Genomic DNA, 26529 nt, shown 5'->3' on the forward strand with positions numbered 1-26529 from the left:
CTGCTGGCCAGCCTCCCATGGTACGTCCCCTATCGGGACTGGGTGAGATGGCCCGGATCGTTGGCCAGGCAAAGGACCTCGCCAGTGCACGAATTTGTGCACCAGATCTCTAGTTATAAAATAAAGGAGTACTGGTCTGCACACGCCACATCGGGGATCAAGCCTGCAACCCCGGCATGTGCTCTTACCAGGAATCAAACCATGACCTAGTTTGTAGATCACCGCTCAACCACTGAATCGGGCGAGGAACTTTCATATGTACACATGCATTCATTTGTCTGTCTAAGAATGTTGATAGCAGTATTAATCATAGCAAGCCCCCAAACAACCCAAGTGTCCCATCAGTGGTACAGACGATAAGTACATTATAGTATAGTCTTACACAGTGACATTAATGAATTACAGTCACATCCATCAGAATCTCAAAACCAATGTTGAGGGTATGGTGGGGTGGGTAGCAAGTCCGAGAAACATGGGCAGTATGATTTTATTTTTATGAAGTTAAAATTGCAAAATTACATGGTTTATGTTTTAGGAATACAGAAATTTGTGGTACGTATTTTTAAAAGGGAGGAAATAATAAACACAGAATTTAGAATAAAGGGCAGCCTCTTAGGGAGGAAGAGGATGCAGTGGTGGAGGGGGCATGCAGTTGACCTCAAAGGATTGGGTGATGTTCTCTTTGTTAAATGGGTAATGGGGGGATGGTTTTATTCTCTTCATAATAAACATGTTATAAACCAACTTGTCAGGAATATCTTACGTTTTTATAATCTTTCAAAAAAGGTTTTACCATTTACGAAATTAGATGTCTTAATTTTCTTACAACCTTAGTGATAATTTAACAATTTGTTAACTTGGTCCTCACAACAAGTTGTTACACTTTTCTTGCCTTGTAGATTTCCCGTCAGATATCGCTAACAAGTCTCTCTCAGAGAGCTCTGCCCCGATGCTCTGGAAGTCCAAAGGCAGGAGGAGAAGAGCATCCCACCCTACTGCCGAATCTTCTAGTGAGCAGGGAGCTAGTGAAGCTGACATTGACAGTGATAGTGGCTACTGCAGTCCCAAACACAGCAACAACCAGCCCACTGCAGGGGCTTTACGAAATCCTGATTCTAGCACCATGAATGTATGTGACATTGCTTTGATTTCTTTATCAGTCATCTATGTCAGTATTACTCTTATGTCCTCTGCTAAAGCTTAAGTACCTACTTTCATTAACAATCCTATAGTAATAAGATGGTCATGAACATCTTGTATATTTTGTTATTAATATGAAAAATATTCTTTTATGGATGAGTATTTTTTCTGAGATTGTAATAAGCATCCTTCACACTAGACTAGATTCGGAATCATTTTGTAAGGAATGTGGTATTGATTTTGAGCAGAAAATAATTGTCTCCTTTTTGTTTCTATTTTTAGCATGTGGAATCATCTATATGTACAGGTACTTATTTTTCTGCATTGTGTTTTTACTATAATTTCTTCTTTGTCTATGTCAAAGTTTTGCTTTTAAGCATTAACCTTGCTGATGTTGCAAAAATTAGAAATCTTTCAAAGTGATTCACATTAAATACAAAGTACAGTCTTGCTGATAAAATTGAGAATATGCCAGCCAGAAGTATTCTGCAGATGACACTTATATTACTGGGAACTGGAATACCACTTAAAATTTATGGAAAATTTTCCACTATTACATTTACAGTGACCGAATTTCAGTACATAAAGTTAAGGAGCAATTTAGCTTTTGACATCTGTAAATAAGTCATATTTTAAATCTTATTTGTTACAGGTAGTGTAAATTGGTCCAGTGTAACTTGCCAGGCAACTCAGAAAAAACCTTGGATGGAAAAAAATCAGACATTTTCTAGAGGTGGAAGGCAGATTGAACAAAGAAATTCACAGGTAATTTGAATTAGGTCAGACAAATTTGATTAGTGTCAGATGAATTATTTTAAATGGTATAGTGATTTTGAAGGTCAATGTCCTTAATTTTTAAAGATGTATATTAAATTACTTAAAAGTAAAATATATCTCTAAGCTTAAAATGGTTTAGCCAGTAAAATGATTCAAGTAATGAAACAAAATGGCAAAATGTTGAAAGTAGGTGGTGTGTATGCATGAGCATATATTGTACCATTCTCTACTTTTCTGTGTTTAAGAAATATTTTTTGCTATTTCATACTTTTAAAATAGAATACTATTTAATCCTGCTTCACCTGCTGACTTGGCCATATAAATATTTTAAAGAATTTTAATGCCTTAAATATTGATCCTTTGAACTTCAGGCAGAACTGCAGCCTTGTCCATGTGACTTTGCTTGACTATGGACACCATATGCCACACTCTGCTTGTGCGCTGCCATAGTGATGAATGCCTCTTCCTAATGCAGCCATGTTGGGCAGCTTCCTGATCTTGGGGAGCGGGATCTAGCTGCAGTAGGGTGGAGCAAGTTATATACTGCCACAAACATCCAATACTGTCTTCCTGCATTGGTTGTCTATGAAATCAGGGACTGTATATTGGTCAGTATTTTTCCTTTTTAATTTTTAGGTAGACATTTTGTTTTCCTTAAATCTAGTCAAGGAATTAAGGTTATGTGAATAGATCTGTGGATGAACTGAAATAAGAGTAAGTTACTACCAGATCAAGTGGACCAAATACTGGCCTGTTTTTGTCTCCCTAAAATGAAGTACTTCAGATGTTCCTAACTTTAATTAGGGTGTTAGGAAAACAAGCAGAATAATTCCCTCTTCCTTATGGTTGTTACAAAAATGAGTTGTTATTGTTTGTGGCAGGCTTGTGAAGCAGTCTAGCTTTATTTGATTAAAAACAAAAGCTTGCGGGGGTTCTTGTCCCAGCATCAAGAAGGGTTCAGGAATCTGGAGAAGTAATGCATAGATGACATAGGAATCCAGAGACTAATAAAGAGTCCGGAGACAAAATATAATTTTTGAAAGGCACTGGGGGTCAGAGGAGCTTAGCTAAAGGAGCTAAGTTCTAAAGTCTTAAGTCTAAGGCCTTAGGTTCTCTCCCACCCCAGGACCCCATGGTTTTTATTAACACAACTTGTCCTGAGGCGAGGCAGAGATATGCACTTCAAAGGGTCAGGGTTTGGTACAGAGTCCATTGTCAGAATGGGGGAATTAGCCTACGGCTGTTCAGGTGTTTGGCCAGTTGGAGGTGATAACATGTAGATTGAGATGCCTTTTAGCTGTCTGGCAGCCACAATTAATTTAATGTATCCTATTCAGGTTTGGGGAAATGCCTTCAGCCATTCCCAACAGGTGACTACATGTGTGACTCAACTCTGTTGTGTCCCCAAGTCTCATCAACCTTTTGATGAAACTCTTGAAATTATGACATGCTGGAATTGGTCCCGGCAAAGCTAAAACAAGAATTATTTAAATAGATTAGATAAACAAAATCTATACAATGTTTAGTCAAGTACTGAAACTTTATATTTAAAGTGTATCTGCTAGACCTGCCAATCTTGCAGCCTCAGTACTTACTCAGTACAGTTTGGTATCAGTAGTCCACTGGAGAGGAAATCCTATACTAATAAAAAACAAACATGCAAATTGACCGTGCTTTTGCTACACCTTAAGCCATGCCCACCAGCCAATCAGAGCAACTATATGCAAATTAACCCAACCAAGATGGCGGCCGGCAGCCATGGAGCTGGAGCGAGCAGGAGGCTTGCTTGCTCCCGTAATGGAGGAAGCCAAGCTTTCTGCAGGCCTCTGCTAAAGGCAAAAAAGTTTCAATTATAGAAGGTAAATAAATCCCAGAATAAAACAAGAAAAAGAGAGGCTGGGAGCTTACGTCACCAGGGTGCTTGGCCAGCCTGGAAACGGCCCTCAGTCCCTCACCCAGACTGGCCAGGCACCCCAGTGGGGACCCCCCACCCTAAAGGGGGTGTGGCCAGCCTGAAAACAGTCATCAGCCCCTCACCCAGGCTGGCCAAACCTCCATGGGGTGAGGGTCCCCACTGGGGTGGACATCCTCTGAGGAGTCCCACACTGCAAAAGGGCATAGGCTGGGCTGAGGGGACCCCCCCCCCCCCCCGTGCACAAATTTTTGTGCACCGGGCCTCTAGTAATACTGATATGGAAAAATATTTCCTCTCTACCTCAAAACTGTGAGAAATGGAAAAAGAACAACAAAAAAGAAAATTATGAAAATACATATGGTTTAAGTTTTATTTTGTATCTCTTCATTCCAAAAGAACTAGAGATAGATGTTGAACAAAGTGTTTTCTTTTCTACTTCTGATGCTTTGTCATACTTTTCTTAAGCATGTTACTTGTTTGATTTTCGACATGCAAATTCTTTTTTTTTTCCTTTTAAGTCAAAATATTTTCCCCTTTTGCAATCTCTGATTATTTTTAGGCTTAAAATGTCTTTCAGAAATCAAATATTCACTTGTATTTTCTGCTACTTTTCAGTAGACTAATGTTTCAAGACTTTTAAAAATCCGAGATTAAGTTTGGTGAATGGTACCATGTATTGATGTAGATTTTCAAAGTATTTAACCAATTGTCCTAACATTGTAATCCATCCTATTCTCTGATTTGCACTGTCCTTTTAATCATTTGCTAATATCTTATGGTTTTTTTTCTTTTTTTTAATTTATTTTTTATCTTCATTAGTGAAAGTATTACATATGTCCACTTTTTTCTCCATTGTCCCCTTCAAGCCCGCACCGCCCCCTACCTCAGACCTTCACCACACTATTGTTTGTGTCCATGGGTTATGCATATACACATACAAGTTCTTTGGTTAATCTCTTTCCACCCATCCACACATTCTCCTCTGCCTTCCCTCTGTCTGTTCTATGCTTCTGTGTCTCTGAATAATTTCTTATGTCTTAAGTGCTATCTCTGGGCTTTTTGTTTCATGTATCAGAAATCTGCACATGTATCATGGCATGGTATTTTAACTGTTGTATCATTCGATGATTTTTAATATTTTTTTTTTAGATTTTTATTCTTTATTTAAATACTAGAGGCCTGGTGCATGAAATTCATGCATGGGTAGGGTCCCTAGACCTGGCCAGCCATCAGGGCTGGTTGGGGCCTCCCCCGGCTGCTGGCTGGTGCCTTCCTTCATTCTGTGCCGCCCTCTGGTGGTCAGCACACATCATAGCAAGCAATCAGACTCCTGGTTTCCCTGTCAAACTCCCACGGGAACACTTTGCATGTTAGTCTTTTATATATATATAAACCAGAGGCCCAATGCACAAAAATTCATGTAAGAGTAGGCCTTCCTTTCCCCGGCTGCCAGCCCCAGCTTCCCTCCTCCTGCCACTGGCAGGCACCCGGGACCCGGGCGGCTTCCCTCTGGCCCCGGCTTTGTCTGGTCTAATTAACATATTACCCTTTTATTATTATAGGTAGATGTTTTTATTGATTTTTTTAGAGAGAGAGTGTAAGGGAGAGGGATAGAGCGATAGAAACATTGATGAGAGAAACATCGATTGGCTGTCTCCCACACGCCCTCTACTGGGGATGGAGCCTGCAACCCAGGCGTATGCCCTGACCAGGAATCAAACTGGGAACCTCTTGGTTCATGGATCTATGCTCAACCACTGAGCCACACTGGCTGAATGATTTTTAATATTTTTACTAGTGTTTTAACATTTGAAAAGGCAGGTTCTTTCTATACTCTGTTAAAGCTTTAATTTTAAATGATGGACAGAATCTATAAACTTAATTTTTCAAAACTGGTTTTATGTTGTGAATAGGTTGAAAAATAAGAGAGATGAAAAAGGTTATACAAAATCTCATTTTTACCAATCTCCCCATCTTCTGCTCTTCCCTATATCTGTCCCCTATATCAAAAGATGAAAAAGGGTATACAATGAAATCTCACTTTCACTCTTGTCTCCCCTTAGCTTTTCCACTTCACTGGATCGGTCCCCTATGTCTGTTCCACTTTGATTAGGATCTTGTATATTTCCCTAGAGTTTCTTCTTGTAATTACAAGTAAATACAAGGATGTATCTTATGTTTTACCCAATCTGTTCTGTGTTTTGCTTTCATCACTTAGCAATATATAATGGAAACATTTCCATATTATATTTAGGGCTTCTACACTTTAATCTTTTAACAATTCCTAGTATTGTATTGATATATCTTTATTGATATCTGTAGTTCTGTCGATGGACATTTGAGTTGTTTGAAAACTGTTGCTGTTTAGACATGCTACAGTGTCATTTAGAAGTATGTGTGTATAGTAGTACAATAAATTCCTAGATAAGGGACTGCTGGGTGAAAAGGTAAAGTCATCTCTGTTATTTGGTAAATATCACCATATTGTACCACTTTATAATTTCAACAATAATGTGGAGTGCATATCTCTATACTAGGGGCCCGGTGCACGAAATTCGTGCAGTGGGTGTATGGGGGGGGAGTGTCCCTCAGCCCAGCCTGCCCCCTTTCACATACTGGGAGCCCTCAGGTGTTGACCCCCATCACCTTCCAATCGCAGGATCAGCCCCTTGCCCAGCCTGACGCCTGGGCCAGAGGCGTCAGGCCTGGGCAGGGGACCCTCATTTCCCCCCATCACTGGTTCTGCCCCCTGCCCAGGCCTGATGCCTCTGGCCCAGGCGTCAGGCCTGGGCAGGGGACCCCCAGACCCCTCCGATTGCTGGTTCTGCCCCTTGCCCAGGCCTGACGCCTCCCTCAGAGGTGTCAGGCTTGGACAGGAGACCCCCATCTCCCCCCAATCACTGGCTCTGGCCCCCACCCAGGCCTGATGCCTCGGCCAGAGGAGTTGACCCTCATCACCCTCCGATCACCAATCACCGGATCGGCCCCTTGACCAGGCCTGAGGCCTCCGGCAGAGGTGTCAGGCCTGGGCAGGGGACCCCCAGCTCCCCGCGGTTGCAGGCTCCACCCCTGCCCAGGCCTAACGTCTCTGGCCTAGGCGTCCGGCCCGGGCAGCGGGGACCCACAGCTGCAGCGGCCCCGCGATCGTGGGCTTCGCTTTAGGCCCAGGCAAGGGACCCCTAGCTTCTGGGACTGCCAGCTTCGACCGTGCCCAGCTCCCATCGCTGGCTCCATCCCTACTTCCTGCTATCACTGGCCAGGGCGGAAAAGGCACCTGATTCTCCAATCATGGCTGGGGGACAGGGCAAAGGCAGCCCCAGGGCCGCCTTTGCCCTGCCCCCCAGCTCTTAGCTCCCCCCTGGGTTTCCAATCACTGTCAGTGGCTGGGGGCTTCTTCCTGCTTTCCCTTTCGCCTCCCTGCATTGTGCCTACATATGCAAATTAACCGCCATCTTGTTGGCAGTTAACTGCCAATCTTAGTTGGCAGTTAATTTGCATATAGCCCTGATTAGCCAATGAAAAGGGTATCGCCGTACGCCAATTACCATTTTTCTCTTTTATTAGTGTAGATAGCCTAAGGAATTACATGCTTTCAGGGTTTTGGATTTGTGCCACTTACGTTAAAATGTGTATTAAAGTAGTTCAGCATCTTTCCATATGTTTAAGGGGCATTTGTATTTTTCCATAAATTTGGTCATATTCTTTGCCTGTTTTGTATCTTGATCTCTTTTTTGTACATTTTAAAATCATTTTGATCAAGTTCTTATCAAATATTTACATTTCTAGGAGCCTTTAGTCTGTAATACCAGTTGCAGATATTTTGCTAGGTTTTAATTTTTGACTTTGCTCATTATTATTGTCATACATAAATTTTGTGTTTTAAATAGTATTAAGAAGTTTATTTTTATAAGGATATTTATTATATCCTTGACTTTGTTGTAGTTTTTAAAATAGCTTCTGGGTTTTTAAAATCATAGTTTAAAAACCCTTGTCCCTACTCCAGGGTTTTAAAGGAATTTGCCTATTTTCCTCCAGTGTGTTTATGCTCTTGTGTGCTTTTCTTTACATTTAAACCTTTATTCCATTTGAAGTTTGTCTTGTTGGATGGTGTGAGATATATATACTACTTTGTATTTTTCAAATGGCTACCCAAATCTGCCAGTACCATTTATTGAAAAATGCATCCCTTTCCCTGACAAGTGTGGCTCAGTTGGTTGGGCGTGGTAGTGCACACCGAAAGGTTGCCAGTTAGATTTCCAGTGAGGCCGCATGCCTGGTTTGCAGGCTCGATCCCTGTTGGAGCTGGGACGGTGCAGGAGGTAGCTGATCGATGTTTTGCTCTCACATACATGTTTCTCTCCTTCTCCCTTCCTCTCTCTAAAAATCAATTAAAAATATTTTTTAAAAAATATTTTTGCTTTATTGTTTTTATTGATTTTTGGAGAGCAAGAGAGGGGGGAGGGAGGGAGGGAGAGGAGAGAGAGAGAGAGAGAGAAACATAAACATTTACGTGAGAGCAAAACATCAATAGGCTGCCTCCTTCACGCCCCTCTACTCCCCTCCCCAGGATTAAGCTTCTAACCAGGGCATGTGCCCTGACTGGTAATCGACCTGGCATCCTTTTGCTGCATGGGATGATGCCCAACCAACTGAGCCACACTGGCCAGGACGATAAATATTTAAAAAGAAAAGAAAAGTACATCCCTTTACTAATTTGAGCTAACCACCTTTATCACCTATTAAATTAATTCCTTTGTATATTGAAATCTATTTCTGGACCTTCTGTTGTTTTGTTCCATTGGTCATTAATCTATCAACTTATAGAGAATGGATTACCTTTATGTCATAGCATTTTTCTATGCAAAAAGCAGTATGTCTTCCTATTTTTGAGTCATTTTTTGTGTTCTTCAGAATCGTATAGTTTTATGAAAATGTATTTGTACATATTCCTCATTACGTCAGTTTCTAGTATTTTTTCTTCTTCTTTTTGGTTACATATGTGGAGTATGAAAACTTAAATCTTTTTATATTATTTTTGTGTTAGTCATTTAAGAATCTCAGTATATATTTGAGGCTGTGATCTTTGTTTTGTTCTGTTCTGTATGCCTACTTCCCTATCAATAAAACTCTTCTTCTTAGAAGAACTGGAAAAGAAATGAGGTTATTTATTCCAGGAGGTAATTGTTTGAGTCTCATAAACTTTGTTGGGACCATTAGTTTGGTGGTTTTAATTTAATCCTGGAGCTTTATGTATCCAAGTATAAAATCAAGTTGCATTTGTTTTTGAGAGAGAGAGAGAGAGAGAGAGAGAGAGAGAGAGAGAGAGAGAGAGACTGTACCAAAAAAATGAAGAGTTGTACTCAAGAATTATTCTCTTTTTCTTTATCCCTAACTTGGGGCTTAATTATTAGTACTAATTTCAGTGTTGATTTATGTGAATTAAATTTTTTTTAGTACCTAGACATTATAAATTGCATTTGTTTTACCACCCTGTATGAGCCTCTTTTCATGAATCAATTTTTACAATATTTTTTATGAAAATTTCTAAATGGCAAAGTTTGAATAATTTTACAGATAACATTCATATAGATACCAGCTATATGTTATCTAACATTTTACTAATATTTGCTTCATCACATATGTATTCCTCTCTCCATGTTCATGAGCCTGTTTTAAAATGAGGTTAATATTTAAAACCAAGAAATTCTTGGGTATCTGGGAAATTATCTAATTTCTTAACAGGTACTTACAGGTTATAGAAAGTAGCCCAGTAATCATCATGCATATTCTAAGGAAGAATTAAGTTTGCTATGTGACTATTTTCCTGGCCTATAGTTCTGCATATAGCCTACTTCCCAAAAGAATGTAAAAATTCTATTTCTTAATAGCAAGTCTTTTTTGACCAGTTGTTTAAGCATGGGAGTTGCCAGTGGTTCCAGGTCTTTGTGTGCATATTTTATAGTCTATATTAGAGGCCCAGTACATGAAATTCATGTACTCGGGGTTAGCGGGTTGGGGGGGGGGGGGCCCATCAGCCTGGCCTGCACCCTCTGACAGTCCAGGAGCTCTGGGGGGATGTCCAACTGATGGCTTAGGCCCGCTCCCCAGTTGGACATGATTAGTGCTGCAGAGGTGGGAGAAGCTCCCGCCACCACCACTGCACTCGCCAACCGTGAGCCCGGCTTCTGGCTAAGCGACACTCCCCCTATGGCAGCGGTTCTCAACCTGTGGGTCGCGACCCCTTTTGGGGTCGAATGACCCTTTCACGGGGGTCGCCTAAGACCATAGAAAAACACATATATAATTACATATTGTTTTTGTGATTAATCACTATGCTTTAATTATGTTTAATTTATAACAATGAAATTGGGGGTCACCACAACATGAGGAACTGTATTAAAGGGTCGCGGCATTAGGAAGATTGAGAACCACTGCCTATGGCAGTGATGGCGAACCTTTTGAGCTCGGCGTGTCAGCATTTTGAAAAACCCTAACTTAACTCTGGTGCCATGTCACATATAGAAATATTTTGATTTTTGCAACCATAGTAAAACAAAGATTTATATTTTTGATATTTATTTTATATATTTAAATGCCATTTAACAAAGAAAAATCAACCAAAAAAATGAGTTCGCGTGTCATAGGTTTGCCATCACTGGCCTATGGGAACACAGTGACCACCAGGGGGCAGACTCTCAATGCAGGAGCTGCACGTCATAGTGACCACTGATATTCGGTCTATTTGCATATTAACCTTTTATTATATAGGACTAGAGGCCCAGTGCACAAAAATTTGTGCACTCGGGAAGGGGGGGTGTCCCTCAGCCCGGCCTGTGCCCTCTCACAGTCTGGGACCCCTCAGGGGATGACCAATTGCTTGCTTAGGCCTGCTCCCTGTGGGATTGGGCCTAAGATGGCAATCAGACATCCCTCTGGCAGCCCAGCAGCCCTCGGGGGATGTCCACTTGCCAGCGGGGAGCAGGCCTAAACTGCAGTCGGACATCCTTAGCACTGCTGAGGAGGCAGGAGAGGTTCCCACCATCACCACTGTACTGGCAGCCATCAGCCTGGCTTGTGGCTGAGCAGAGCTCCTCCCATGTGAGAGCACCCTGACCACCAGAGGGCAGCTCCTGCATTGAGCATCTGCCCTGTGGTGGTCAGTGTGTGTCATAGTGACCAGTCATTCCCAGTCTTTCTGCTGTTAGGATCAGTTTGCATATTACCCTTTTACTGTATAGGATAGAGCCCTGGTGCATGGGTGGGGGCTGGCTGGTTTGCCCTGAAGGGTGTCCCGGATCAGGGTGGGGGTCCCGCTTGGGTGCCTGGCCAGCCTCGATGAGGGGCTGATGGCTGTTTGCAGCTGGTCATACCCCCTTCAGGGTGGGGGTCCCCACTGGGATGCCTGGCCAGTCTGGGTGAGGGGCTGAGGGCCAATTTCAGGCTGGAGCGCAACTGAAGCTCCCAACCTCTCCTTTTTTTCTTTTTTTCCTTTTATTTTGGGATTTATTTACCTTGTATGGCTGTCACTGGAGCTGAGAGCCAGCTTTAGCTCTGAGGCCGGCTCCAGCTTGAGGCCTCGGCTGCTGAAAGCAGGTATCTGGGTTTGTTTGGCTTCTATAATTGAAACACTGTTGCAGGTCCAGCTCCGAGGCCTGCTGCCTGAAAGCAGGTATCTGGGGTTTGTTTAGCTTCTATAATTGCAACATGGTTTCTTAGAGTGCAGCTCAGAGCCCGGCCGCAGCAGGCAGGGAATCTTGGCTTCCTCTATCACTGGAGCAAGCAAGCCTCCTGTTCGCTTCAGCTGCCTGGCTGCCGGCCGCCATCTTGGTTGGCAGTTTAATTTGCATATCGCCCTGATTAGCCGATGGGAAGTGTGTCGGAGGTATGGTTAATTACCATCTTTGTCTTTTATTAGATTAGTTACCAGCACTTTCCATCCAGATCTCCTTCAAGTTCTTTAAATCAGCAGTCGTCAACCTTTCGGACCTCACGGACTACCACTGGTTCATGGACCATTGGTTGGCGACTGCTGGCTGCTCCAAAGGTTTCCTTAAATCAGTAGTCGCCAACCTTTCTAACCTCATGGACCACCAGTGCTTCATGGACCACTGGTTGGCGACCGCTGCTTTAAATCATTAGAATTTTGGGGTAATTGATAATGAAGATCATACTTTCATGTCTTGTAAGTATCCTGGTTAAGAGTGGCATTTCATATTAGTTGCATTGGGTCCTTAAGAGAGGGAATTTGAAATATGTCTTAAGATTCCTCAAATGCTTAATGCTTTTTAAAAATGCTTTTTAAGCCTGGCTGATGTTGCTCAGTGGTTGAGCATTAACCCATGAGTCAAGAGTTCACCAGTTCCAGGGCACATGCCTAGATTGCAGGCTTGATCCCCAGTGGGGAGCATGTAGGATGCAGCTGATTGATAGATATTTTTTCTCTTAATAGTGTTTCTATCTCTCTAAAATAAAAAATAAACAATATTTTTTAAAAAACAGTGAAAATGTAGCATGAATAAAAAATACTTTAAAAATGCATTTTGAAAAATGTTTTTTTTCTTGCCCCTGTGACAATTGAACATTTTGTAAATTTCTTTTTTTAAAAATATATTTTTATTGATTTCAGAGAGGACGAGAGGGAGAGAGAGATAGAAACATCAATGATGAGAGAGGATCATTCATCGGCTGCCTCCTGCATGCCCTACACTGGGGATCGAGCCTGCAACTCGGGCATGTGCTTGACCAGAATCGAACCTGGAACCCTTCAGTCCGCAGGCTGACACACTATCCACTGAGCCAAACTGTTTAGGGCTATAAATTCCTTAATAGGATAATAATAATTTGTGACTGAATAAAAATTTTATTCTCTTAAATTTATTTTCTTGGAAACAAGATATTTAAGTTTTAATATTTCTTAGGAATTCTTTTTTTAAAAAGATATTGGAAGACTTAGAGTAGTTTAATAAAAAGGTAATATTCAGTTTCTCCCAATATTGACATCTTGCAAAATTGTAGTACAATATCACAACCCAGATATTGACATTGATACAGTCAAGATGCAGAACAGATCCATCATGGCAAGAATACCTCTTGTTGCCCTTTTATAACCATGTTTCTTTCCTGTCTCCAACCCCACCAGCCTCTCCTTAACCCCTAGAACCACTAGTATGTTTCCCCTTGCTATAATTTTTTTCATTTTAAGAATGTTGTATAAGTGAACTCATATAGTCCTTTTGGATCAGCTTTCTTTCACTTACATGATTCCCTAGAGATTTATCCAGATTGTTGGATATATCAATAGTCACTCCTTTTAGTGGCTGACTACTGTTTCAAAGTATGGATATACCACAGTGCGATTCACTATTTTCTTTTTTTTTCTTCTTTTAATATATTTCATTGATTTTTTACAGAGAGGAAGGGAGAGGGATTGAGAGTTAGAAATATCGATGAGAGAGAAACATCGATCAGCTGCCTCCTGCACACTCCCCACTGGGGATGAGCCCGCAACCAAGGTACATGCCCCTGACCAGAATCGAACCGGGGACCCTTGAGTCCGCAGGCCGATGCTCCATCCACCGAGCCAAACAGGCCAGGGCAACGATTCACTATTTTCCCACTGAAGGTCACCTAGATTGTTTCCAATTCTGGGCTGTTGTTAATAAAACTGATGTAAGCGTTCATTTATAGGGGAGAAAAAGTAACATAACGCATTTTCCTATTTTTCTTATAATGACCTTATTCCTCAAAGTTTTAACCTTTCATAACAAATTATGCACTTTCATGAAAGTTCATTGAGTTGTGCACATTTGTATACTTTGCTGTAAGTATATTATATGTAAAAAAAATTTACTTAAAAATAATAAGACTTGGGTTTTTTTTTCCCCCTTTGGGGTTCACTTAGGTTGGATTCAAATGCCGAGGACATAGTACTTCCTCAGAAAGAAGACAGAGTTTGCAGAAGAGACAAGATAATAAGCAGTTAAACCCCAATCAGTCTCATAGAAGTGACCCAAATTCTGAGTCTTTATATTTTGAGGTATTTTTTTACACTTTTTTTTGTAAACTATTATGGCAGATGTTCCCATTAAGAAAGTAATTTTCTTCTCTTATGGTAATACTTTTATGTATTAACATGTGACTCTACTACTATTAGACTAAAATTACTTAGTATTGACTCGTTTTTGTCTTGATTATATACGGGGTGGTGCAAAAGTAGGTTTACAGTTGTAAGTACCAAAACAGTTAATTCTTGTATTATTTTTATTAATTATTGTATTATTTGCCATATGATACAAATAATATGTCTCACCCTGTATAGTTAGTCTAATATTAACTAATTTTTTATAGACTGTTGAAGAGTATTCATCATTTTGAAGTAACATGTAGAGGTAGAGCATGATTTTATGTGGATTTCACCTAGTATAAAACTTTCTCTGCAGTTTTTGTTATTGTTCAGTCTATTTGTCAAGTTTCTCAGATTTGAATAGTTCAGTCTAATTTGTGCTTCTAGTCAGGAGAGTCTTGATTCAAGAGACTCTTGAAGAAGGAAGAAGAAAGGTTATTTTACTTTCTCTAACAGGCAGAAAGTTTATATTCCAATTGCAGTATTTCTATTATTGATTCATCTAGTTGGAGGCCTATTCATATGTGTAAAAGTAAGGTATTCTGAATGATACATTGAGGTGAATAAACATACTGCTGTACTTACGGAGGTTGCTTTGTAGTAGAGCAGGGGTGAGGAACCTTTTTCTGCCAAGGGCCATTTGGATATTTATAACATCATTCTGAGGCCATATAAAATTAACAGTCTAAAAATTAGCCTGCTATATGGTCAAACATTTAATTAAGTCGCCCCTAATGCTGTGGCAGGGCCGGACCAAATGACTTCTCAGCCCTTATACAGCCCCACGGGCCAGATGTGCCCCACCCCTGAGAGGAACGGAGACATGTACACTCCTAAATACTTGTTTGAGTGTAGTTGGAGTTGAAAGGAGAGACAAGTCTCTTCAGGGCAGGGTAGGAATAACATTTGGTATAGATTTAAAAGAATTAGTAAGATTTGGTTGTGCTGATGGTGAACATATCAGGTAAAACATTTGAGTAACTCATTTTTGTTGAGTCATAGTTTCTGTAAAATAGGTTAATAGATGGAGATTAAGCTGGAAAAAGTGCTTGAGCCCAGAGGCTAGAGATGAATATTATATTAGATAAGCTTAGTAATTGACCTAAAAGACTTGAGAGTACATCTCAATTATTCTTTCAAGAACAGTATTGTGGCAGTTTTATTATTTGCATTTAACCCTATGATTGTTTCCAAACTTACATTTAGCTAAAGATATGATACAATTTTCTTTTAAAAAGTATATTTTTATTGATTTCAGAGAGGAAGGGAGAGGGAGAGAGATAGAAACATCAATGATGAGAGAGAATCATTGACGAGCTGCCTCCTGACCAGGAGGAGCCCTGACCAGGAATTGAACTGTGATTTCCTGATTTATAGGTTGACACTCAACCACTGAGCCACATCAGCTGGGCTAGATATAATTTTCCATGTAAAGCATGATACTGGTTAAGAAATTACTTTGGGAAATTTAATTTATTTTTTTTTAGTTTTTAACTTTTAACTGTGCTAAGTATGTGTTAATGCAGACAGGCAATATATTAATGAACTTCATATTAAGCCTTGTGATTAAATTTTTTCCAAATTATCTGAAATGTGATAAATTCCTTTTAAAATTTATTTTCTGTTACCCTATATCAGGATAGAATTATTAATAAAAACTGAATAGTAGAAATACAAAGAATGGACGTGTGAATATGCCCCATCCTTGAATAATTAAATTAGGTATGTTTAAGAGAAATGAGATTTCCTTTTCTTTTAAATCCTCACATAAGGATATGTTTGCTTGTTCTTATTGATTTTTAGAGAGGAAGGAAGGGAGAGAAACATTGATCGATTGTCTCCCATACCTGCCTTGATGGGTAATTAAATCCCCAAGCTTTTGGTGTATGGCAGTGGTTCTCAACCTTCTGGCCCTTTAAATACAGTTCCTCATGTTGTGACCCAACCATAAAATTATTTTCGTTGCTACTTCATAACTGTAATGTTGCTACTATTATGAATCGTAATGTAAGTATCTGATATGCAGGATGGTCTTAGGTGACCCCTGTGAAAGGGTCGTTCGACCACCAAAGGGGTCGCGACCCACAGGTTGAGAACCACTGGTGTGTGGGCTGATGCTTCAACCAACCGAGTCACTGGCCGGGGCAAGATTTCCTTTTTAAGACTGACTTTAAATAGTTTAATATTAGTACTAAAAAAGTTAACTTCCCAGTTTTTAATTACTCTTAAGCATTATAAAATGTTTTTCTTAAAAGTTTATCACTTTGAACTGATTTTATTTGAAATATGAAACTATTTCAGGATGAAGATGGATTTCGAGAACTAAATGAGAATGGAAATGCTAAAGATGAAAATATTCAACAGAAACTTTCTTCAAAAGTAGTAAGTGACTCTTTTAAAAAAAAATATAAGCAAAGCCCTGGTTGGTGTGGCTCAGTTATTTAAGCATTGTCCTGTGCACCAAAAGGTCGCCAGTTGAATTCCTGGTCATGGCGTATGCCCAAGTTTTGGGTTCAGTCCCCAGTCAGAGTGCATACAGAGGGAGGCAGCCACCGATCGATCTTTCTTTCTCACATCAATGTTTCTGTCTCTCATTCTCTCTCCCCTTTTTCCTTCCTCTCTCTCTAAAAAAAAATCAATAAAAACATTTTAAAAATATAAGCAAAATATTTGAACATCTTTTGAACTATGGCTATTTTGAAAAGAAATATTACAGGTCAACATAGCTAGCTAGAACAAAGACACTGTCCTAAGTCATAGTTAGTTTCACTGCGAATAAGAAAATTAAATGGCCCAAACCGGTTTGGCTCAGTGGATAGAGCGTCGGCCTGCGGACTCAAGGGTCCCGGGTTCGATTTCGGTCAAGGGCATGTACCTTGGTTGCAGGCACATCCCCAGCGGGGAGTGTGCAGGAGGCAGCTGATCGATGTTTCTCTCTGATCGATGTTTCTAACGCTCTATCCCTCTCCCTTCCTCTCTGTAAAAAATAAATAAAAAAAATTAAAAAATAAAAAAAAAAAGGAAAATTAAATGACATCATACAACATACATTCCATACTGAAACTTCCTGATTGTTGCAGAACCTTACTTTGGAGTTACTTTGTTTTCAGTCTTGGGTGCAGACAAGCATCACCTGTTGCATCAAGCTGTTTTGTCTCTATTATTTCCCAGTCTAGAATGGTTCCACCACCTCACACTGTTCTTTATGACACTGAATCCTTTGAAGAGTCTAGTCCAGTTATACTGCAGAACATCCCACATTCTTTTTTTTTTTAATGTTTTTATTGATTTTAGAGAGAGAGGAAAGGATAGGGAGAGAGAGAAAAAGTAAGAGAAACATCCACGTGAGAGAGAACCATCAATCAGTTGCCTCCCTTACACACCCCGACTGAGGATCGAACCCACAATCCAGGTATATGCCCTGACTGGCAACCTTGATGCTCAACCAACTGAGCCACACTAGCCAGGGCTATGTTCCACATTCTTGACTGTTTTTCCTTATGATTAGACATTTATGGAATCACCGACAGTTGTTTTTCTCTGGTTATTATAGTTGGATGACTTACCTGAAAACTCACCAATCAATATAGTTCAGACTCCAATTCCCATTACAACTTCAGTTCCTAAACGTGCAAAAAGTCAGAAGAAGAAAGCTTTAGCAGCAGCCCTTGCCACAGCTCAAGAATATTCAGAAATAAGTATGGAGCAAAAAAAATTACAGGTATATATACATATATATATTCATTTTTATGAACAAATGTAATAGTTTATTTGGAAGGTTTACGAGGATGGACAGAAGTAATGACAAATAAAATCATCTTAAATTGCCACACTTTTGAATTGAAAAAGTAAATGTTTTTTTGTTTGCCTTGCAGGAAGCTTTATCAAAGGCAGCTGGAAAAAAGAGTAAAACACCTGTGCAGCTAGATTTGGGGGACATGTTAGCAGCTCTGGAGAAACAACAGCAAGCTATGAAAGCACGGCAAATTACTAATACCAGACCTCTGTCGTACACAGGTGATGCTGTTAGTCTGAGTAATTTGCTCTTTGGCTTTGGTAATTTATTTTGCATAGTGTTAATTTAAATTATATGAATCTAAAAAAATCCGGAGTCTAGTCACTAGCTTTTTTCCTGCTCCCTAGTAGCCCCCGTCATTATACTACACTAAGTAGCCTCCCACCTAATAACCTACCTTTCCTGCCCATGAACCATAGTCTGTTTTACAAGGAGTGATCTTTTTAAATATAAGCTGGATTACATCACTCCGCTGCTGGGAACCCCTCAGTAGCTCATCATCTCACTTGGAGTAAAGCCAGAGGCTTAGGCCATGTCTTAGGTTATTCTGTTATTTTTCTACCCTTAATCACTCTTCTCTCCTGTACACTGTTCTAGTCATGTTAGCTCCCTGGCAGTTTCACAGGCACACCCAGCATGCCCCTAGCACAGCATCTTTGTGCTTGCTGTTTCGTTTTCCCAGAACTTTCTCTCCTCAGATATCAGTATAGCTTATTCCTTCAGGTTCTTCAAGTCTGTGTTCAGATATCAGGTGGTGTACATTTTGAACCAACCCAATGTTTTTCTTCTTTAAAGGTTAAAAGAAGAATCAATAGTAATTTGGCTCTCTGTTAAATTATCCAATTTAAAACCAAATGGGAAACTGAAGTTTTTATTAAATTGTGTGTGTGTGTGTGTGCGTGTGTGTGTGTGGGAGAGAGAGGGAGAGAGAGAGAGAGAGAGAGAGAGAGAGAGAGAGAGAGAGAGAGAATATGAATGACCTGGCTTTCTACTAAAAGGGTAACTTATATTTCAGCAAACCTTGTCAAATTTAGAACTCAGCAGCTCTGTGCTTCCTCATTATTATTATTATTATTTCTCCTCCCCCTCTCTCTACTCCTCCCCCTCCCCCTCCTCCCCGTTTTCCCCTTTGACCTATTCCCAGACGTTCCTCATTTCTTTTCATAGTCTTTGTTTTAGAAGATGAATAAGATAAAGGGAAGGTAAAGGAACCAATCAGAAGCACTGATGTTGAGTGGCAGAATTGAATTTTCTGTTTCTTCTGTTTCTTTGTGAAGGATCTCATGTTTTTAAATGAAAAAATAAGTACCGGTATATAACTTTAATTCTGTTTGCTAAATATTTAAATTGATCATTAGTAACCCATCCAGTTTGGAACTTAACTATCCTATATAATAAAAGGCTAATATGCAAATAGACCAAACGGCAGAATGACCGGTCACTATGATGAGCACTGACCACCAGGGGGCAGATGCTCAATGCAGGAGCTGCCCCCTGGTGGTCAGTGCACTCCCACAGGGGGAGCACCGCTCAGCCAAAAGCCAGACTCACAGCTGGCAAGTGCAGTGGCGGTGGCCAGCCAGCTTAGGCCTGCTCCCCTTAGGTGGGAAGTGGGCCTAAGCCGTCAGCTGGACATCCCCTGAGGGCTCCCAGACTGTGAGAGGGTGCAGGCCAGGCTGAGGGACTGCCCCCCAAGTGCACTATTTTCGTATACCAGGCCTCTAGTTAGTAAAAATAATATTGAATGCATACTAAGCTTTAGAGTGGCATGTTGTTGAGATGGGGAGAGTGTCAATAACATCTCACTAAGAGTAAAGGACTATAGGGAATGGAACTGAACTTTTAGCAGTGCTCTGGATATAGCTATGGAAAGATACATCAGTGGAAAGACGTTTATATTCTAATCAAGGAGAAAGACATACACAAGTAACTAATGAAAATAGCTTCTTAGGGAAGATACCAGCAAAGTTTTATGAACTTTTAAAAAAGAAATTTATGTCCACAGGGAGGTATGGGGAGGATATTACATTACATGACTTCATATATAATAGCATTTGGACTGGGCTTTGAAGGGGGAGTAGGAGTCTTCACCGGTAGATAGAGGTTAACCTCTAATCTGTTCCCAGTGTTTACATTGGGAAGTGTTGATTACAAAGAAATCAATTTTCTAGAAAAATCCAAAAAAAGGTAGATGATGATAGAGCTTTGAAAGGCTTGTACGGAATTGATAGGTTAGTTTGTTTTTTACTAATGAAATACAGAAGCATGTCAAAATGACTGCAAACTCTCTGGCCTCAAGGATTTTGGTGATAAGGGCTTTAATGAAACCTAACAAAATAAGGATCATGAAAGAAGAATTTTGTGGGGAAGAACAGACTCTGGGCTTGTTGTATTTGAAGTGCTAGTTGAGGAGATCCTGGTGATTCCCACTTAACTTACAGTTATGTATGCATGTTAGAAGTCAGGGAGTTTTAAATAGAAATGTAGTGATGGAAATACATAAGATTGTCAGGGAAAGAAAAGTTAGAAAAAAAGATCTTCAGGGATAAAGCTATTGGAATGCTCAGATTTAAAGGACAAAAGGAAAAAGTACCAGAGAATAGGTTTAAGAAAGAATAAGAAAATAGGAAAGTGTTAAGTTACAGAAGGCAGAGTTAGAATTTTGGGGGGAAAGGATGTGGTCTTTGGTACCAAAAGCTGAAAGGAACAAAAAAAGAATGAAGACTCAAGAGAATTAGATTTGGTAGTGGCAAGATTATATGTGATCTTGACAATAGCAGTTTCAAGAAAGTGTCGGATAGAGTGAGAGGATTGAGATTAAAGTTTAAGACTGGTAAAGGATTTGGGGATAGCCACAGGAGAATGAAGGTATCAGTCAGGCAGAAAAGAATTGCTGAATAGTACTGAGAATGCAGCTAGAGGGAGATCATTCTTTACTGACGGACTGAAATGAGGGCTAGACTACATGTAAGTGTGACTCGCAAATATGACACAGATTTAGTGAGAATAAGGGGAGGTGCAGAGTTCTGAAATGTCAGAGATAGAATGATTCTGTTTGGAGACCAGTTGCAGAAATTGACATGCTTGAAGGTTGCTGAAGTAGAGTAGAACTAATAACTTAAATATCCCTACTTTAGATTTGCCTAATTAGTTGTCTGCACCTGCTTTGTCTTTATCTTATAGAGGTTGAAAAAATGGATAAAAGCTGTATCTGAGCGATGCTACATGGCTATGTGCTGCTCTGACAATTTGATGTCTGTTTTTCCACAAGAAGAGGATGTTCTTGTTTTTGTAGATTTACCATTAGAAAATTTCAAACTATGTGGAGTTGGCTGTAGTAGTAAAACTAATGTTCTTGTTTGTTTTTAGTGGTCACTGCAGCTTCTTTTCACACTAAAGATTCTACTAACAGAAAACCTTTAACCAAAAGTCAGCCCTGTTTGACATCCTTTAATTCTTTGGACATTACTTCCTCTAAAGCAAAAAAAGGAAAAGAGAAGGAAATTGTAAAACTAAAACGGCCCACAGCACTTAAAAAGGTAAACCAAAATCTGAGATGTTTATTTTAGAGGATAAATAAGAATTTACATCTGTTTTGCAATCAGTAGTGTGGCATTTTAGCCAACAGATTATTATGAAATGTTGATAGGCATCATCATAAAGGTGATGACTAGTTAATTCGAGGTTGGGAATATATCATCAGCATAGCATCATGGCTATCTGTCTGTATTGAACAGGGCCCTGAAGAGTGAATTCTTTCTCCAAGATTTTTTTTTAAAGTTAAACATTTAGCATCCTAAAACATTGGACCCGAGGAATTAGAAGTTCTGGATTCTAATACTTAAGTGGTATCATGTAGTTTTAGGCAAACCTTCCCTCATCTTCTTTATACGTGTTAAATAATAGCACTGCTCTATTTAACTCAGTGTTGATACTAGGAGGAGATAATCCAGATCCAAATAATTGAAAACTGCAAAATGTAAATCTGTTGTAACTTTATGACCTGGTTTCCAAACTTTTAATTTTATCCATTTTCAGGGTAATGCTAGGTGCTGCCACCCAGGGTTTAAAGACTGAAGTAGGTGTGGTTAGATAGTTGAAGTATAGATATATAGTACCGAGCACAGTTTCCTCCCCTTTTTTTGGATCTAGACCCTCCTTCAGCTATGGTACCTGAAACTACATTTTCCTTTTTGTCAGTCAGTTTCTATGTAGCCAACTAAACCAAAAATCCTCATGTCCATGTTTAAGTAAACTACTGTACCTTTGTAATAGTGAAGATTTTATATTGAGTACATTCTTAAAGAGTGATCAATAATGAAAGACTGGTAATGACTTTTAGGTTATTTTGAAAGAAAGAGAGGAAAAGAAGGGCCGTTTAACTGTGGACCACAATCTTTTGGGATCTGAGGAACCAATAGAAATGCACTTAGATTTTATTGATGATTTGCCACAGGAGAGTGTTTCCCAGGAAGGTAAGATCACCCCTTTCCCCTGTCTTTTCATGGATTGATTTAGAGCATTTTAGTTGATAGGTAAGCCATCACTAATTACCATATTATTTTCCTTTATATTTTATCTAAATTTCTTTATTTTTGAGAGTGGTTTCTTTTGAAGATGCTTCTATAGGGAGATAGTTAAAAGGAGGGGAGTAGTAGTATATGGCAGGTCTTTGGCATTTTTGAGACATAAATCCTGAGTTTATTGTAAACCCTTCATAATTATGATCTCGCCATTGTGTCCTCTATAACTGTCATAGTTCTTTTCATTTTTAAAAATATATATTTTATTGATTTTTTATAGAGAGGAAGGGAGAGAGATAGAGAGTTAGAAACATCGATGAGAGAGAAACATCGATCAGCTGCCTCCAGCACATCTCCTACTGGGGATGTGCCCGCAACCCAGGTACATGCCCTTGACCGGAATCGAACTTGGGACCCTTCAGTCCGCAGGCTGATGCTCTATCCACTGAGCCAAACCGGTTTTGGCAGTTCTTTTCATTTTGTCTTCTTTTATATCTGGAACACTGTTGGCTCTCTTTCTTCATAGGACTATTTTTAAGTGAATTGTTTTTTTTAATTCTCTTTCTTGCTGTCATGAATTAATGCATATGCCACAATGAGTAGAGAATGCACAGCCTGTCATAATACACAGTCCAGTTGGTCACTAAGATTTAGTCCATACAGTAGCCAGTGCATATGATTCCAGTTGGGACCTTGGCAAATCTATAGATTCCTTCTAAAATTATACTACTGTGGAAGAAAGATTTTAAGAGAGACCTGGCAAGGTCCCTCTTTCTGCTGGTATATATTTATTCCTCAATATTTTTCACCAAATTTAAATCTAATTTATTTATAGATTAAGTAGCAGTGTTCCATTGTGTTTAGAAAAATGAATTTACTTCTAAGGATTATTTAGTTAGGACATATTTGGTTATGATTTCCCTTTACTCTCAAGTATCATTGCCTTTGTATTTAGGTACATTTATCCCATATTAAATACCTATCATGTATACTTTAGTAACTAGGGTGAGGATGAGAAGGTCAGGAAATGTAATAAAGATATATAGTGGACTGGTCTTGCTTATTGTATATGGAGATAAGAAGCTATATGTATAATTGCTAATTAATGGATGAATATACAAATACTAACTCATTTCCTGAGTTTAGGTGTTTAGGAAAGAAGCAGTAACCGAAGGAGGCATTTGAGTTAGATGGCATCTAAAAATGCGGCTGCCTGTTCTGGACAGTTGATTGAATGTCATCCCGTGCACCAAAAGGTTGTCGGTTCAATTCCTGGTCAGGGCACATGCCCAGGTTGTGGGCTCAGTCCCAGTTAGGGGGATGCAAGAGGCAGCTGGTAGATGTTTCTATTTCATATGGATGTTTCTCTCTCTCCCTTTCTCTCTAAAAATCAATAAAAAAATATTTTAAAAAATAAATAAAAATGTGGCTGCCTGAACACAGACACAAAGACCAAATGAGAGAGAGAGAATCTAGGGTGGTGCCTGAGAATCAGGAGTGGTGTGGAGAGAATGAATGAAGTAGAATCGTCATTGGCAGCAGTGATGGGAATTTGTATACAGTTTTTAAAATGATTTCCAAGAAATGGGAAGGAAAATAGAGATGAAGGACATGAGTAATGTGATCTTCTGGTATAGAAGTTAATACCTTTACATGTTTTAGGTCATTTGGTCTTCTCTCATCTCTTCTGAGGAGACCTGTGGGCGGGCCATGCTTGAATTTTTTTTTTTTTTTTTTTTTTTTTTTTTTTTTTTTGCGGGGAGGGGGTGTTAGTATATTTTGAGAGATAGTAGGAAGACTTCATTTTTGTATGTATGAGAAATGTTTATTTGTGATATGAACAGTGTCCAACTTGTTAGCTTCTGGAATTTGGAAGTGATGCAAAAGACAACTGCCATTCTAAATTGTATTGATTGTATTAATTTTAATATAGAGCTGAATTTTCAGCATTTGAAGTTTCTAAATTCTTTATTCTCACCCCACATCTCTGCAGATACTGGACTGAGCATGCCCAGTGATACTTCACTCTCTCCAGCAAGTCAGAACTCTCCGTACTGTATGACACCTGTGTCACAAGGCTCTCCAGCTAGTTCTGGGATAGGCAGCCCAATGGCGTCTTCAACAATAACCAAAATCCACAGCAAAAGATTTAGAGAGTAAGTTTTAGTCTCAGTAAATTACTGAGTTTGAATAGTTTATGTACCTTGATTGTAGTTCTGAATATGGTATTGTCATTATTACTTGGTGGGTTGAGCAGATAAAACATTAAAGATCTTTAAGTTGTTTCAGATTTAAAAGCTGGTTTTGTTATATTTAAAGCATTTGCCTTCCATTAGCTATCAGGGTTCATGAAAGTGAATTGGCTGTAAATATATTCTTTTTATATCAGATAGTGTTTATATCCTGGAAATTTGGTCTGTTACATCATATATATATATATATAATGCTGTGTACTATGAGGTTTCCCACTCCGAGTGCTTTTGCTTTTTAATTTATATTATTGACCCTTCAAAAAAACCCTCTCTAACCAATTAATCCCAAGATTCTAAGACCCTATTACATTATGTGAACCTATTACATAAAGCTGTTTAATTTTGAACAAATATTTCTAAGTTTTAAATTGGCCATTTGTGAATAACCTTGAACTAGCAGTTACTGCTATGAAGGATTTTAGAATTTTAACATTCTAAAATGGGGCATGCAGGAGGCAGCCGGTAGATGAATTAATTTTTTGCATTTGTGCAGATGAATTAATTTTGCCTTTAAAAATGACAATGAACAAGGCCCAGGGTGAAAGTAAAATCTGTGTGAATCCAAACCACATTGGTTTGTTTGTTCCTTTTCTTTATACTATTCTTTTGAGCGAGTACTTCTTGCCTAGATTTGGGGAGTTAATTTAATGTTCAATAACAAATATGAAGCAAAGGAAACTCTCGGAACATAAAATGCTGTATAAATACAAAATAAACAGCTTAAAGAAAAACAGAATGAAGAAAATTGCATTTTTGATGTTCTGTTCTTTAATTTTGCATACTTTAAGATAGTTGATCTTTCCTCAGTCTATCCAGTTTTATCTTCCCTTCTGAAGAATGCCATACTTGTACTTATTTAAACATTTTTTAAATAAACATAAAAAAAATTCCCAAAGCAGAACAACTTTTTTTTTTTTTTTTTTTTTACTGAAAAAGGGCAGGCGTAGATTTTTCCACTCTATAATGTAATTAAAAGTAGAACTTTGCTTATGAAAAAGATTAGGGATTAGAACTTGAAAAGTAGAGTATATTAAGAGGAAATAATTCCTAAAATTAAGTACTATAGTGGCCTCACACTTATTTCCATCATCATTATCATTGTTATTATTACTACTACTACTACTACTACTACTAAAGGCCCGGTGCATGAAATTCATGCATTCGGGGGGTCCCTCAGCCAGCCTGTGCCCTCTCGCAGTCCGGGAGCCCTTGGGGGATGTCCAACTGACACCTTAGGCCTGCTCCCTGTGGGCCTAAGCTGGCAGTCGGACATACTTATTGCTGCTGCAGAGGTGGGAGAGGCTCCTGCCACCATTGCTCTGTGAGCCTGGCTTCTGGCTGAGCGGCACTCCCCCTGTGGGAGCATGCTGACCACCAGGGGACAGCTCCTGTGTTGAGCATCTGCCTCCTGGTGGTCAGTGTGTGTCATAATGACTGTCATTCCACTGTTTGGTCAATTTGCATATTAGCCTTTTATTATATAGGATTATTATTATTATCTTGTATTGTTACCATATATACTACAAAGAACCTCATTCAGTTGCTTTGCCTGATATGTTTTGGTTTGAATTTAATTACTGAGTTATCCTCCATAGCCATAGTTTTTGGAGTTAGAAGGACCATTTAAGTCATCTTAGTTAACTCTGTAATTTTATGGTTAAGGGAAAACAATGCCTAGATATTAGGACTTATCCAAGAGTAGAGGATGAATTATTGGTATTAGGGCATTCATTAAGCATCTGCAGTTACATTTCTTTCCTAATTACTAGAAGCATCTTTAATATTCATTGGAATGAAATAACCTTCTATCTCCTTACCAAAAACATTATATTTCTTTTTTATCTAATTAGCAGGCTAACATTTTATTTATATCCTTAGGAATTTAATAATTGGGAATTTGGGTAGTACCTCCTTGAGGTTGATCTATCCTTTACGTAAAAGCCAATCTCTTGTAATTCAGGAAAACTCTTCTGTTTTTCTAATTGACTGAGGGATAAGGTATT

General features: G+C 39.2%; 1 protein-coding gene across 6 annotated transcripts in view; it reads left to right on the top strand.

The window, feature by feature from the left end:
* Positions 1–26529, top strand: part of SECISBP2L (SECIS binding protein 2 like) — a 71809-nt gene that overhangs the window by 21703 nt on the left and 23577 nt on the right. For 2 of the 6 annotated variants that reach the window (XM_059702042.1, XM_059702074.1), the window contains 10 exons: positions 900–1129; positions 1423–1447; positions 1793–1905; positions 13734–13868; positions 16257–16337; positions 17509–17676; positions 17831–18011; positions 21121–21290; positions 22094–22226; positions 24268–24430. In XM_059702042.1, coding sequence (XP_059558025.1) covers positions 900–1129; positions 1423–1447; positions 1793–1905; positions 13734–13868; positions 16257–16337; positions 17509–17676; positions 17831–18011; positions 21121–21290; positions 22094–22226; positions 24268–24430 — 1399 coding nt within the window. The remainder of the gene's footprint in view (positions 1–899; positions 1130–1422; positions 1448–1792; positions 1906–13733; positions 13869–16256; positions 16338–17508; positions 17677–17830; positions 18012–21120; positions 21291–22093; positions 22227–24267; positions 24431–26529) is intronic. The other 4 variants (XM_059702049.1, XM_059702055.1, XM_059702065.1 and 1 more) reach the window with 4 other exon arrangements.

Source organism: Myotis daubentonii, chromosome 1 (genome assembly GCF_963259705.1).
Source record: "Myotis daubentonii chromosome 1, mMyoDau2.1, whole genome shotgun sequence".
NCBI classification, from domain to species: Eukaryota; Metazoa; Chordata; class Mammalia; order Chiroptera; family Vespertilionidae; genus Myotis; species Myotis daubentonii.